The 12,879-nt window shown below is 41.8% G+C and overlaps 1 protein-coding gene across 11 annotated transcripts in view; it reads left to right on the top strand.

Moving 5' to 3' along the window:
* KLF7 (Kruppel like factor 7) overlaps nucleotides 1–12,355 on the top strand; it is a 107,624-nt gene extending 95,269 nt beyond the window's left edge. For 4 of the 11 annotated variants that reach the window (XM_036857906.1, XM_036857905.1, XM_036857908.1 and 1 more), the window contains one exon: nucleotides 10,142–12,355. In XM_036857906.1, coding sequence (XP_036713801.1) covers nucleotides 10,142–10,193 — 52 coding nt within the window. In that variant the 3' untranslated portion in view covers nucleotides 10,194–12,355. The remainder of the gene's footprint in view (nucleotides 1–10,141) is intronic. The other 7 variants (XR_005020595.1, XR_005020593.1, XR_005020592.1 and 4 more) reach the window with 6 other exon arrangements.
* Nucleotides 12,356–12,879: the final 524 nt, after the last annotated feature.

Here is a 12,879-nt window from a genome sequence, read left to right as displayed (position 1 = left end):
TGGTAGTAGGTACACACGAGTCGCCTTGCCCTGTAGGGCGGTGAGGCTATTCCTTGGAGGTGGTGCGCTATGGATGGCCATGGTCCGGGGAAATTGCCCGAGTTAGTATTCCTCTCTTTAGGTCCACCGAGTTCCTAAGCAGTATGCAACTGTCCAGCACTTGACACATTAGGATTAAAGCTGGCCATTTGTGTGGTTTATATGGAGAAATATTTCAAACCGACTGGATATTTCAGTGAAGGAGATGTCAGGGATGGGTAATTTGGTTAGTCTTTTGCTTTATTTTCCTCATTGAAATATACTCTGGTTTCTGGAGTTAGAAATTTGAGGAGCAGGTGGTACAGATTCTGTGACGTGGTATTTGGGGGAGCTGGTGAGTAGCTCAGCGTCCTGTGACATGGGCCAAGAGTCAGTGCATTTCAACAGGGTCAGAAATCAGGGGCAAGAGTCTCATTCGTGTCTCCTGACAGGCAGCACCTTGTACTTTAGTTGCAGGAATTAAGCTAAGAATAGAGCAGGTCTGGGAGGTGGCGCGGGGAGTTGGAGTGGTCCCAAAGCCTAGGGAAGGAAAGCCTGGAGTGACCGCGGACTTGGCATTCCTTAGAAGACTTTACCTTCAGAAACAGAGGGCATCTGTAGCCCTTAGCAGGACACTGAATCCTATTGGTCCCAAAGGGTGTATGAGCCCAAGAAACCTATCTCTTGCCTCGTATAATTTAGCAATCAGACCACCCTACTTAGAGGCTGAACTAGGATTAGGGTTTCTTGTCCTTAAAGCAGGTACCAAGTCTAACTTATACTTTTATTTTGCCTGAAGGGTAGATTAAAAATACATGAGTTTTTGTTTGTTTTGCTAACGTTTAAAATTGCTAAGTGCCACAGAAATCTCTATTCCTGGCTTTGTCTGAAAAACTCGGAAGATCCGGTAACGGTGGGCTCACATTCCCACGTGGCCGTGATTTTCTGGCGCTGAAGAGTCATCACTACCTTTCAGTGATGGCCCTGTGGTCACTCATTTCTCACTGTCCCTCCTCCCCCACCACAGTCTCTCCAGTGAGAAGGCAGAGCATCAGTCGCTGTGTATCATCACACTTCTCGTTATGTCCTCTCAATCCATGCCTTATCAGAAGTGGAATCACATAGTTTAACATAGTTTAACTGTGTGTTTCTTACACTTCACCCATTGCACCCATTTACTTTATCTGCCTGGCCCCTGAAGACATTGGGTTTTGTGACCTCTGGCTTCAGGTTTGGGTTAGAGGAGAAAGCAGTGAGGTGGCTCTGCCATTTTCTTACCGTCAAACTCAACAGTGCAGCCCACTCAGTGATCAGCTGCTTACAGGGCTGAATCTTGTTTCCCAGCCCATAGAGCATGAAGCTGCTGATGGTGGTAGTCAGGGCTGTTCCCACAAGTGGTCATATGCAGATATAATCCAGGGAGACTGCTCCCGGGGTAGTACCTCCAAGATCCTGGGAAGTTTAGAGGAGGCATTTTGATCTTTGATCTCTAAGTCAGCTCAGTCAGTAAGAGGTGGTGACAAATACCAATCCCTATCTGGCCCTTCAGTGCCCTAGAGGATTGCTATCAGCTTAATGCCCATGTGACTTTAGTGGGCCTTTTTCATAAGCAGCAGAAATTACAATAGGGGTTTGACTAGTTCTCTGTAATGAACAAATTTCAATCATTAAGGACCTTCTTATTCAAGGTCATCTGACTGCTGTAGAGTCACAAATACCCTCTGGGGGTATATTACCCTTACAATTATTTGATTCTGCATTTCTAGATGCTGAGTTTATTACTTTTTACTTTACTATTCCTATGTGGAACTCAGTAAGTATAAATTAATAAATATAAATTAATCATGACTAAGTATCTTGCTGGTGTACTGGATTTAAATAAAACCTCAGTGGTGAGGGACCTAGTCTAATTTTTTTTTTAACGTCTTTATTGGAGTATAATTGCTTTACAATGGTTTGTTAGTTTCTGCTTCATAACAAAGTGAATCAGCTATACATATACATATATCCCCGTATCTCTTCGCTTTGCATCTCCCTCCCACCCTCCCTATCCCACCCCTCTAAGTGGTCACAAAGCACCAAGCTGATCTGCCTGTGCTATGCGGCTGCTTCCCACTAGCTATCTGTTTTACATTTAGTAGTGTATATATGTCCATGCCAATCTCTCACTTCGTCCCAGCTTACCCTTCCCACTCCCCATGTCCTCAAGTCCATTCTCTACGTCTGCGTCTTTATTCCTGTCCTGCCCCTAGGTTCTTCAGAACCTTTTTTTTTTTTTTAGATTCCATATATATATGCTGGCATATGGTATTTGTTTTTCTCTTTCTGACTCACTTCACTCTGTATGACAGACTCTAGGTCCATCCACCTCACTACAAATAACTCAATTTTGTTTCTTTTATGGCTGAGTAATATTCCATTGTATATATGTGCCACATCTTCTTTATCCATTCATCCGATGATGGACACTTAGGTTGCTTCCATTACCTGGCTATTGTAAGTAGAGCTGCAATGAACATTTTGGTACATGACTATTTTTGAATTATGGGTTTCCCAGGGTATATGCCCAGTAGTGGGATTGCTGGGTCATATGGTAGTTCTATTTTTAGTTTTTTAATGAACCTCCATACTGTTCTCCATAGTGGCTGTATCAATTTACATTCCTACCAACAGTGCAAGAGGGTTCCCTTTTCTCCACACCCTCTCCAGCATTTATTGTTTATAGATTTTTTGATGGTGGCCATTCTGACCAGTGTGAGGTGATGCCTCACCTCACATGGAGGTGAGAATATACAATGGAGAAAAGACAGTCTCTTCAATAATATTGTGATGATCATACGTTTTTTCTCCTTCCATTTGTTAATATGGTTTATCACATTGATTGATCTGTGTATATTGAAGAATCCTTGCATTCCTGGGATAAATCCCACTTGATCATGGTGTATGATCCTTTTAATATGCTGTTGGATTCTGTTTGCTAGTATTTTGTTGAGGATTTTTGCATCTATGTTCATCAGAGATATTGACCTGTAGTTTTCTTTCTTTGTGACATCTTTGGTTTTGGTATCAGAGTGATGGTGGCCTCGTAGAATGAGTTTGGGAGTGTTCCTCCCTCTGCTACATTTTGGAAGAGTTTGAGAAGGATAGGTGTTAGCTCTTCTCTAAATGTTTGATAGACTTCACCTGTGAAACCATCTGGTCCTGGGCTTTTGTTTGTTGGAAGACTTTTAATCAGAGTCTCAACTTCAGTGCTTGTGATTGGTCTGTTTATATTTTCTATTTCTTCCTGGTTCAGTCTCAGAAGGTTGTGCTTTTCTAAGAATTTGTCCATTTCTTCCAGGTTGTCTATTTTATTGGCATAGAGTTGCTTGTAGTAATCTCTCATGATCCTTTATTTCTGCAGTGTAAATTGTTACTTCTCCTTTTTCACTTCTAATTCTGTTGAATTGAGTCTTCTCCCTTTTTTTCTTGATGAGTCTGGCTAATGGCTTATCAATTTTGTTTATCTTCTCAAAGAACCAGCTTTTAGTTTTATTGATCTTTGCTATCGTTTCCTTCATTTATTTTTCATTTATTTCTGATCTGATCTTTATGATTTCTTTCCTTCTGCTAACTTCTGGGTTTTTTTGTTCTTCTTTCTCTAATTGTTTTAGGTGTAAGGTTAGGTTGTTTATTTGAGATGTTTCTTGTTTCTTGAGGTAGGATTGTATTGCTATAAACTTCCCTCTTAGAACTGCTTTTGCTGCATCCCATAGGTTTTGGGTCGTAGTGTTTTGATTGTCATTTGTTTCTAGGTATTTTTTGATTTTCTCTTTGATTTCTTTAGTGATCTCTCGGTTATTTAGTAGTGTATTGTTTAGCCTCCATGTGTTTGTATTTTTTACAGATTTTTTTCCTGTAATTGATATCTAGTCTCATGACATTGTAGTCGGAAAAGATACTTGATACGATTTGAATTTTCTTAAATTTACCAAGGCTTGATTTGTGACCCAAGGTATGATCTACTCTGGAGAATGTTCCATGAGCACTTGAGAAGAAAGTGTATCCTGTTGTTTTTTGTTGGAATGTCCTATAAATATCAATTAAGTCCACCTTGTTTAATGTATCATTTAAAGTTTGTGTTTCCTTATTTATTTTCATTTTGGATGATCTGTCCATTGGTGAAAGTGGGGTGTTCAAGTCCCCTACTCTGATTGTGTTACAGTTGATTTCCCCTTTTATGGCTGTTAGCATTTGCCTTATGTATTGAGGTGCTCCTATGTTGGATGCATAAATATTTACAATTGTTATATCTTCTTCTTGGATTGATCCTTTGATCATTATGTAGTGTCCTTCTTTGTCTCTTTTAATAGTCTTTATTTTAAAGTCTATTTTGTCAGATATGAGAATTGCTACTCCAGCTTTCTTTTGATTTCCATTTGCATGGAATATCTTTTTCCATCCCCTCACTTTCAGTCTGTATGTGTCCCTAGGTCTGAAGTGGGTCTCTTGTAGACAGCATATATATGGGTCTTGTTTTTGTATCCATTCAGCCAGTCTATGTCTTTTGGTTGGAGCATTTAATCCATTTACATTTAAAGTAATTATTGATATGTATGTTCCTATTACCATTTTCTTAATTGTTTTGGGTTTGTTATTGTAGGTCTTTTCCTTCTCGTGTGTTTCCTGCCTAGAGAAGTTCCTTTAGCATTTGTTGTAAAGCTGGTTTGGTGGTGCTGAATTCTCTTAGCTTTTGCTTGTCTGAAAAGCTTTTGATTTCTCTGTCAAATCTGAATGAGATCCTTGCTGTGTAGAGTAATCTTGGTTGTCGGTTTTTCACTTTTATCACTTTAAATGTGTCCTGCCACCCCCTTCTGGCTTGAAGAGTTTCTGCTGAAAGATCAGCTGTTAACCTATGGGGATTCCCTTGTGTGTTATTTGTTGTTTTTCCCTTGCTGCTTTTAATATTTTTTCTTTGTATTTAATTTTTGATAGTTTGATTAATACGTGTCTTGGCGTGTTTCTCCTTGGATTTATCCTGTATGGGACTCTCTGTGCTTCCTGGACTTGATTGACTATTTCCTTTTCCATAGTAGGGAAGTTTTCAACTATAATCTTTTCAAATATTTTCTCGGTCCCTTTCTTTTTCTCTTCTTCTTCTGGGACCCCTATAATTCGAATGTTGGTGCGTTTAATGTTGTCCCAGAGGTCTCTGAGACTGTCCTCAATTCTTTTCATTCTCTTTTCTTTATCCTGCTCTACGGTAATTATTTCCACTGTTTTATCTTCCAGGTCACTTATCCATTCTTCTGCCTCATTTATTCTGCTATTGATTCCTTCTAGAGAATTTTTAATTTCATTTATTGTGTTGTTCATCATTGTTTGTTTGCTCTTTAGTTCTTCTAGATCCTTCTTAAACATTTCTTGTATTTTCTGCATTCTGTTTCCAAGATTTTGGATCATCTTTACTATCATTACTCTGAATTCTTTTTCAGGTAGACTGCCTATTTCCTCTTCATGTGTTTGGTCTGATGGGTTTTTACCTTGCTCCTTCATCTGCTGTGTGCTTCTCTCTCTTCTGATTTTGCTTAACTTACTGTGTTTGGGGTCTCCTTTTCACAGGCTGCAGGTTCATAGTTCCCGTTGTTTTTGGTGTCTGCCCCCAGTTGCTAAGGTTGGTTCAGTGGGTTGTGTAGGCTTCCTGGTGGAGGGGACTGGTGCCTGTGTTCTGGTGGATGAGGCTAGATCTTGTCTTTCTGGTGGGCAGGACCATGTCCGGGGGTGTGTTTTGGGGTGTCTGTGAACTTATTATGATTTTAGGCAGCCTTTCTGCTGACGGGTGGGGTTGTGTTCCTGCCTTGCTAGTTGTTTGGCATAGGGTGTCTAGCACTGTATCTTGCTGGTCGTTGAGTGGAGCTGCGTCTTGGTGTTGAGATGGAGATCTCTGGGAGAGCTTTCGCCATTTTATATTGTGTGGACCCGGGAGGTCTCTGGTGGACCAGTGTCCTAAACTTGGCTCTCCCACCTCAGAGGCACAGGCCTGACACATGGCCGGAGCACCAAGACCCTGTCAGCCATACAGCAGTGAAAATCTGCAATCTTTTCCTCTACGATCAGGAACAAGACATGGATGCCTCCTCTTAACTACTTCTATTCATATAGCACTGGAAGTCCTTTTTGGACAGAAAGATCTTGCTCCTGGATTGTCATAATGACTTGATGATGATCAGTTAACCAAAATTTGACTTATTCAGGAAGTCTGGAGTGCAGTCCTGTAACAGTTATATCCTAGGGCAAGTTATTGAACTTCTCTGTATATCAATTCCTCATCTTCTTCAACTGTTTTATAAAAATGTTAGCCACCCCTCTTCAGATTTATGGTTTTCAGTAACACTGTCTTGATCTCTCAAGAATGATGGTGCTGATAAAGAGTTCAAAGAAGTAGTCATAAGAATGCTTGCCAGAAGAATGCTTGGGAGAAGAAAGGAGGAACTCAGTGAGAACTTCAGCGAAGACCTCTGAATGCAAAGGCCATACTGCCTGTGGTTTATCTTCCCATATTTCTGTAGGTCAGAAATCCAGCCTGGCCTGGCTAGGTTCTCTCCTCAGAGTATCATAAGGCTTCTTGCTATGGGAGGCCTGAAGTCCTATTTCCTTGTTTGCTATCAGCCAGAACCACTCTTAGCTCCTAGAGGCTGCCCACATTCCTTGCCCTGCAGTCTTCTTCATCTCCAGTTCAGAAACCACCTAGTCCAATTCTAAACATCATGTACTTCCTAGAATTTTAACAAATAATGATGCTAGTTTGATTCAGGAGGGGTGCAGTTACGTTTCATACCATGTCAAAGATTTGGTTTACTTTTTTCTGAAAGAACTTGAAGGGTAAAGATAGTTGCTTGTACATATATTGCTAGATACCCAGCACGGGCTAGGCAAGTGGTAAAAGCAGAATAAAAGTATGGAACACATACATTACGGAGTGGTAATTTCAAATGAAGTCCTATATCAAGAATACTGTTGTCCTGTATGTTCTCAGGATATGGAAAGGAAAGGAAAGAGGTTTTGTACTGCCATGACTTATACTTTGCTTCTTACTGTCTCAAATCCCCATGTGCCTCTTTTGGACAGGCAGGATTCTTAGTACCTGCTCTGTTGCTTTCTTATAAGTAGGTCCTTACTGCTCAGGCCTGACCAGATTAACTTCTGGATTAGTTTTCTAGCTGCTGCCATTACCAATTGCCACAAATTTATATCACCCTTATTTGTCTTTATAAATTTTTATCTTACAGTTCTGTAGGTCAGAAGTCCAACACAGGTCTCACTGGGGACAAAATCAAGATGGGGACTGTGTTCTGTTGCTTTCTGGAGTCTCAAGGGGAGAATCCATTTCCTTGTCTTTTCCAGCTTTCAGCTTTGCCCACATTCCTTGGCCCCTGACCCCATTCCTTCATCATCAAAGCTGTTGAGTCCTTCTCATGCTGCCATCTCTCTGGTTTTCTCTTTTAATTCTCTCTTCCACTTTTGAAGACCCTTGTGGTGACACTGGGCCTACCCAGATAAATCAGAGTAATCTCCCTATCTTAAGATCAGTTGATCAGCAAATTAATTCCATCCACAACCTTAACTCCCCTTTGTCTTTGAACCTAACATATTCACAAGTCCTGGGGATGAGGTGTAGATATCTGGGGAGGGCCATCCGTTATTCTGCCTACTACAAACTCTTTAAATTGACAGCTCAGCTTGACCTTCTTTTCAGCCTAAAAAGCAGATATGGCTAAGAGCATGTGCTCTGGAGTCAGGCTACTTGGGTTCAGATTTTGGCTTTGCCTCTTTTTGATGAGTATCTCATCTGGTAGTGGGGATAAGAATGGTACCGTCTTTATATAGAGTTCTTGTGAGGATGTTAACTTTAAAAAGGAAATACCTACAAAAAGAACTTCCTGGCTTAGATCTTCTTCCTCAAGGCTGTTGAGATGAAGGACGGAGAAAAGAAAGAAGGGAGGAAGGGAGGGAGGGAGGGAAAGAAAGAGAAGAGGCAGTGGGCAGTACTAAGTGTGCCTTCAGGACAGGACAGAGTCGTGCAAGTCAAATACTAAATTCCCTGCAGGCTGTATTGCTTTTTCTTGTACCAGTGACATCAAGTACTTGCTTTTAAAGAAAATTTATCACTGTCTTACAGGAAATCAAATCCCCTTTCAGTGGAACTCTAAGGGATTATCCAAGTATCTTGCTCATACCAAATCAGAGCCTGAAATAAGTGGTTATAGTTAGAATTACTATTATTCAACACGTTATTGGATTAGATCATTTTCTACTGTACTTTTCCCTTTTTTTTTTCATTTTACCTTTGTTCTGTTTTGCTTCATTTCCTTGAGGTTCTATCCTGCATGTGTACCTGTTTACGAAATGAACACAAAAGGTGTGTGGAGAAATGTTGGGATCAGGGGATAGGGCCGGTTTTTGTTTTTGTTTGTTTGTTTTAGGAATGAACAAATACAGGGAAATTCTGCACTGAACAGGAAACCTTGCTAACCTGAGCAGGACAGCTTGCTAACATCCCAACAAGAGTTTTGGACTGTGAGGGTATCTCAGGCCTCAGGGAATCCTGGGAACATTCTCCCAAGTAGGAGGGTGGCCGGTTTCTAGAAGAGGATCTGAGGGAGGACGTACACCCAGAACTAAGAATGACTGCTGTCTGAGGTGCTGACTTCACTGGGATTCCAGCCAGAACCTGAGATTGTATGTAGGCTTTGGGGATATGGAAATGGCCACTCTATTAGTTATAAGTACAGAACCCTGATTCAGACTGGTGTTAGCTTCCAAGGGTATTTATTAGCTCTAATAACTAAGAAGAATAGAATTGGATTTGTCTTTTGGCTTGGCTGGGTCCAGGTTCTCAGATGTTTTTCATCAGGACTAGAAACTCTGTCTTCCTTTCTACCCTCTGGCCCCATTTTTCTCTGTTGACTTTGTTCCCAAGCAGGCTCTTTCCCACATGGCCATATGGACACCAGCAGCTCCAGGCTTCAGTATTAGTATCTTAACCCCAGTGGAAAGAGAGCTTCTCTCTTCCAATAGTTTCAGCAAATGTCCCAGAGCTGGCTCTCGTTGACCTTTGTGGGTCACATGACTGTCACTAAGCAGATCACTGTGGCCATAAAACTTCAGCCTTAGGAGGAGGGTCAGGCCCATACAATTGAGAATGCAGAAGAGTTGCTGTCCCGGGCAAGATCAAGTTGGTGGTGTCAGAAGAAGGGGGAAGGAGTGAAAACAACCACTGCATCAGCTCTGAGGCTGACAAAGGCACTCAGCGGTGGACCTTGGGTACCAAGAAACAGTTCAAAAGAGTGGGCTTACAGATCTGCCTGGGTTCTCACCCCATGGCTGCCACTCACTGGCTGTGTGACGCAAGCCTCAGTGTCCTTAGCACATGCACACAAAAGGGGTGCGAAGATTTACCATGGAAGGCTGCTGAGGATATTACTGGGGTGAGATTGGGGAAATAGCCAGCACGTGCCTGCATATGATACCATCCTTAATAAACATGAGCTTTTTCTCGACTTGAATATAGAATGTCTATATAGACCTGCAGGTATCACAGGCAGCATTTCTGGGCTTCCATTGTAAAGCTTAGGACTGAAATCTGGGTGTTGAAATGTTAGAGTTTCATCATTCAATGGTACAGGCTAATCATTCTTTATTTACCCTATACGGGCATGACACGTCATTTCCAACACACTTTTACATTCGTTTCTTCTTTAATAATGACAATTTCGATAATAATAGTTAATATTCATCGAGATCTTACCATATGCCAGAGAATTTTCTAAGCACTTTACATAGATCATCTCATTTAATCCTCACAACCAATCTATGAAGTAAGTGCTGTAATTATCCCCGTTTTATTGAGGAGGAATTAAGGCACAGAGAGGTTAAAGTGCTCAGAGTCACACAGCTATTGGAAGAGCTGGGATTTGAACCCAAGCAGTCTGACTCCTGAGCTCACCTTCCCTACACACCTTATTTCTCAACACATACGCACTGCCTCTCTTCAAGGTAGGGCTAATCGTTTTCTAAGGGGTGATGGAAGTTGAGTTCTTTACCCAGATCTCTCTAATACCCTCGTTATTTTTATGTTTCCTAGGTGTTTTTCCAGGTCTGACCATCTTGCCCTCCATATGAAGAGACATATCTAAAAAACCTAAAGGCCACAGTTGCCATGGCGCCAGCCGTTGTCTGAAGGAAATGCCATGAGGCAGGGGGCTGGACTTCAGGCGGGGAACCATTGCCTCGCAGAAGAAAGTTCTCACTTATTAAACCTCTGTGTACACACACGCACAGACACACACAGACATGCACACACGCACTCACACATAGACACACACACACGCACACACACACACTGTCATGCACTCAGCTATATTTAAAATATATACGTCTATTCTTTATGCCTTGCCCTAGCCAGATGGTAGAAGACGAAGAAGAAGGAAACCAGGTGAACTCAGCAAGGCAGTCTGGCTGCTTACTTCAGCACTATTGGAATTATTTCCCGCTGTTGCCAATGGAAATCAAAGAAAATGGATGTGACGTCTCTGCAGGTGGACGGCAGTAAGAGGGGCTTATTTAACTTGCTTCTCAGTGCAACTTGATAGGAGAATACAACGTCTTAAAGTTGCATACGTGTAGCACTAATGTTTCTTTTTAAATAGTTGGGGGAAAATGACCTAGAAAACCAAATTGCAGTTTGGTAGCCAAAATTAACTCTTGGTTTATTTGTCCTTTGTGTGTGAAAAGTCCTACTATTCCGTGCGTCCGACTTCCTCACAGAACTGTTGATCAGTTTTGGTTCTTCTTAGTACTATTGAGATCTATCCAGTTGATACCAACGGCCTTAGCGGCGGCAGACTCTGGAATAACTCCTTACACCTTTCTGGCCTGCATTTCTCTAGACTTCACTCTCCAGGGAGGAGTTTTCTTTTCTTACTTTTTGACTCTCTTGCACACCATATGCACTAGGGATTCTGGAAACTTCTAGCATGACTGCAAAGTGGCCAAGAGAATAAAGTCCTTGATGATAAATCACAGTATATCCCTTGAGCCTCACCTTATTGCCAGTGCTAGATTTTTTCTTTTTAATCTCTGTTTTTTGCTAACGAAAACTTGAAAAGCTTATTTGGAAGCTTAAATGTTTTATCTTTTCTCCATGGACTAAACCTCTCCAGGACACTCTCTCGGCACCTGGATGTCCAGCTCTCGAAGCAGCCAATCAGATGGGACATCACACTTTTCTCATCCCCCTTGAGGCATCCTGACCTCAGCTTACAGTGATCAACCCTGTGCTGTATGTCATTGCTACCCTATAACCAGTTTCAGCATAGATGTTGCTAGTCTCAAAGGGCAGCTGCATATTTAACCTAACTCTGGGTTACGACCTGACAAAAAGCCAAAAATATCACTCTTTCCAGGAGTGGGGAGAACAGAGGATGCCTCCCAAGTCTAGTGACTTCAGAAACCATCACCCTTTCTTCCTCTCTCATACCCACTGAGTCCTATCACCCCACTTGTTAAGACACACAGTTCAAAATGCCATTGTGGGAATGAAGGGTGGACATTTAAAGAAAGGGTTGAGATATTTCTCTCATGCTCTGTCTAAAAAGAGAGACATATTTCTGATTTTTTTTTTTTTTTTTGGCTAGGCCCACCATGACTTGTGACCTAGAGCACCCGGGATCCACAGAGGCCTCACTCTTACTCTGCAAGCTGACGCCGAGGGGGTTACATGCCTCACTTTCCATCCCACACACACGTCCCAATATCGGCCTCCATCTACCCGCATTCTTAGCTAGCTGGCACTGGCCTCAACTCCAAAGACTGCCTTTAGGACCATTAAATGGCGTATGCAAGCAAGCGGGGTGGTTTTAGGGCAGATTGTATATTTTGTATATTCTGGGACCATCCCTTCAAGACACGTCTAAAAAAACAAAAATGGCATTTGGTCCACCCATGGTTGCTGCTCCTTCATACCAGCTGGCTCCCCTCCTGCCCTCCTTGACTGTTTGACTCCTTGACTGTTAAAATGCCACCCCATACCTATTTGGGATGCAAAAGTGAAGTCTTTGAAAGGAAATAATAATATAAGAAACACAGATGCATTTATGACAGCAACCTTCAAGATCCTTGGCATTTGGTTTCTCAGCTTTCTGCAAACTTTGATTTCACTGAAATGTTGAAACTACTCGTCTGAGGGCAAAGGAGCCTCCTTATCACAAATGCTGTAGCTGCCAATTGGACACTTGGGGCATTCTGAGGTCTGGCCCTTAACGTTTTCTTTCCCTTTTTCCTTTTTTCAATTTAGACCAAAAAAAAAGAAAAAAAAGAAAAAAAAAAAAAGAAAAATGAAACAACAAAAAAAAAACAGCAAAAAAAGAAAAACCACCCTAAACACACATACACACAAAATCTGCCCATTTGCCAGAGGCAATTATGTATATGTTAGTCGGAGGGTATTTAAAAAAATCAGTTTTATTCCAAAGATTTAAAACTAGACATGACTTAGAAACCATTTCTGGAGCACTGCTTGCTGACAATCTCATAGTTCTCGACTGCATTCGAGTGCATTTGTAGCCAGTCCATCAGGGCGGACCATGGGATTATATTTGAATGTGTGGTGCATCCTTTCTCGATGAAGGATGTGTGAGGGACCTTGACCCTCAGCTGTATTAGACTGTAGCGCCTCCAGTCAGTGCACTAGATGAAACTTTAGACACCCCAGGTTTTGTTGGTTCGTTGATTTCCCTTTCTAGAGCAGCCTCCAGCATGACTGCACGCACACACCAGTGATGGCGTTAGCCATGGCTGCCACGATTTACAAACGTTCTCTCC

Source organism: Balaenoptera musculus, chromosome 7 (genome assembly GCF_009873245.2).
Source record: "Balaenoptera musculus isolate JJ_BM4_2016_0621 chromosome 7, mBalMus1.pri.v3, whole genome shotgun sequence".
In the NCBI taxonomy this organism is placed as follows: domain Eukaryota; kingdom Metazoa; phylum Chordata; class Mammalia; order Artiodactyla; family Balaenopteridae; genus Balaenoptera; species Balaenoptera musculus.
This window is presented reverse-complemented; position numbering and strand designations above follow the sequence as displayed.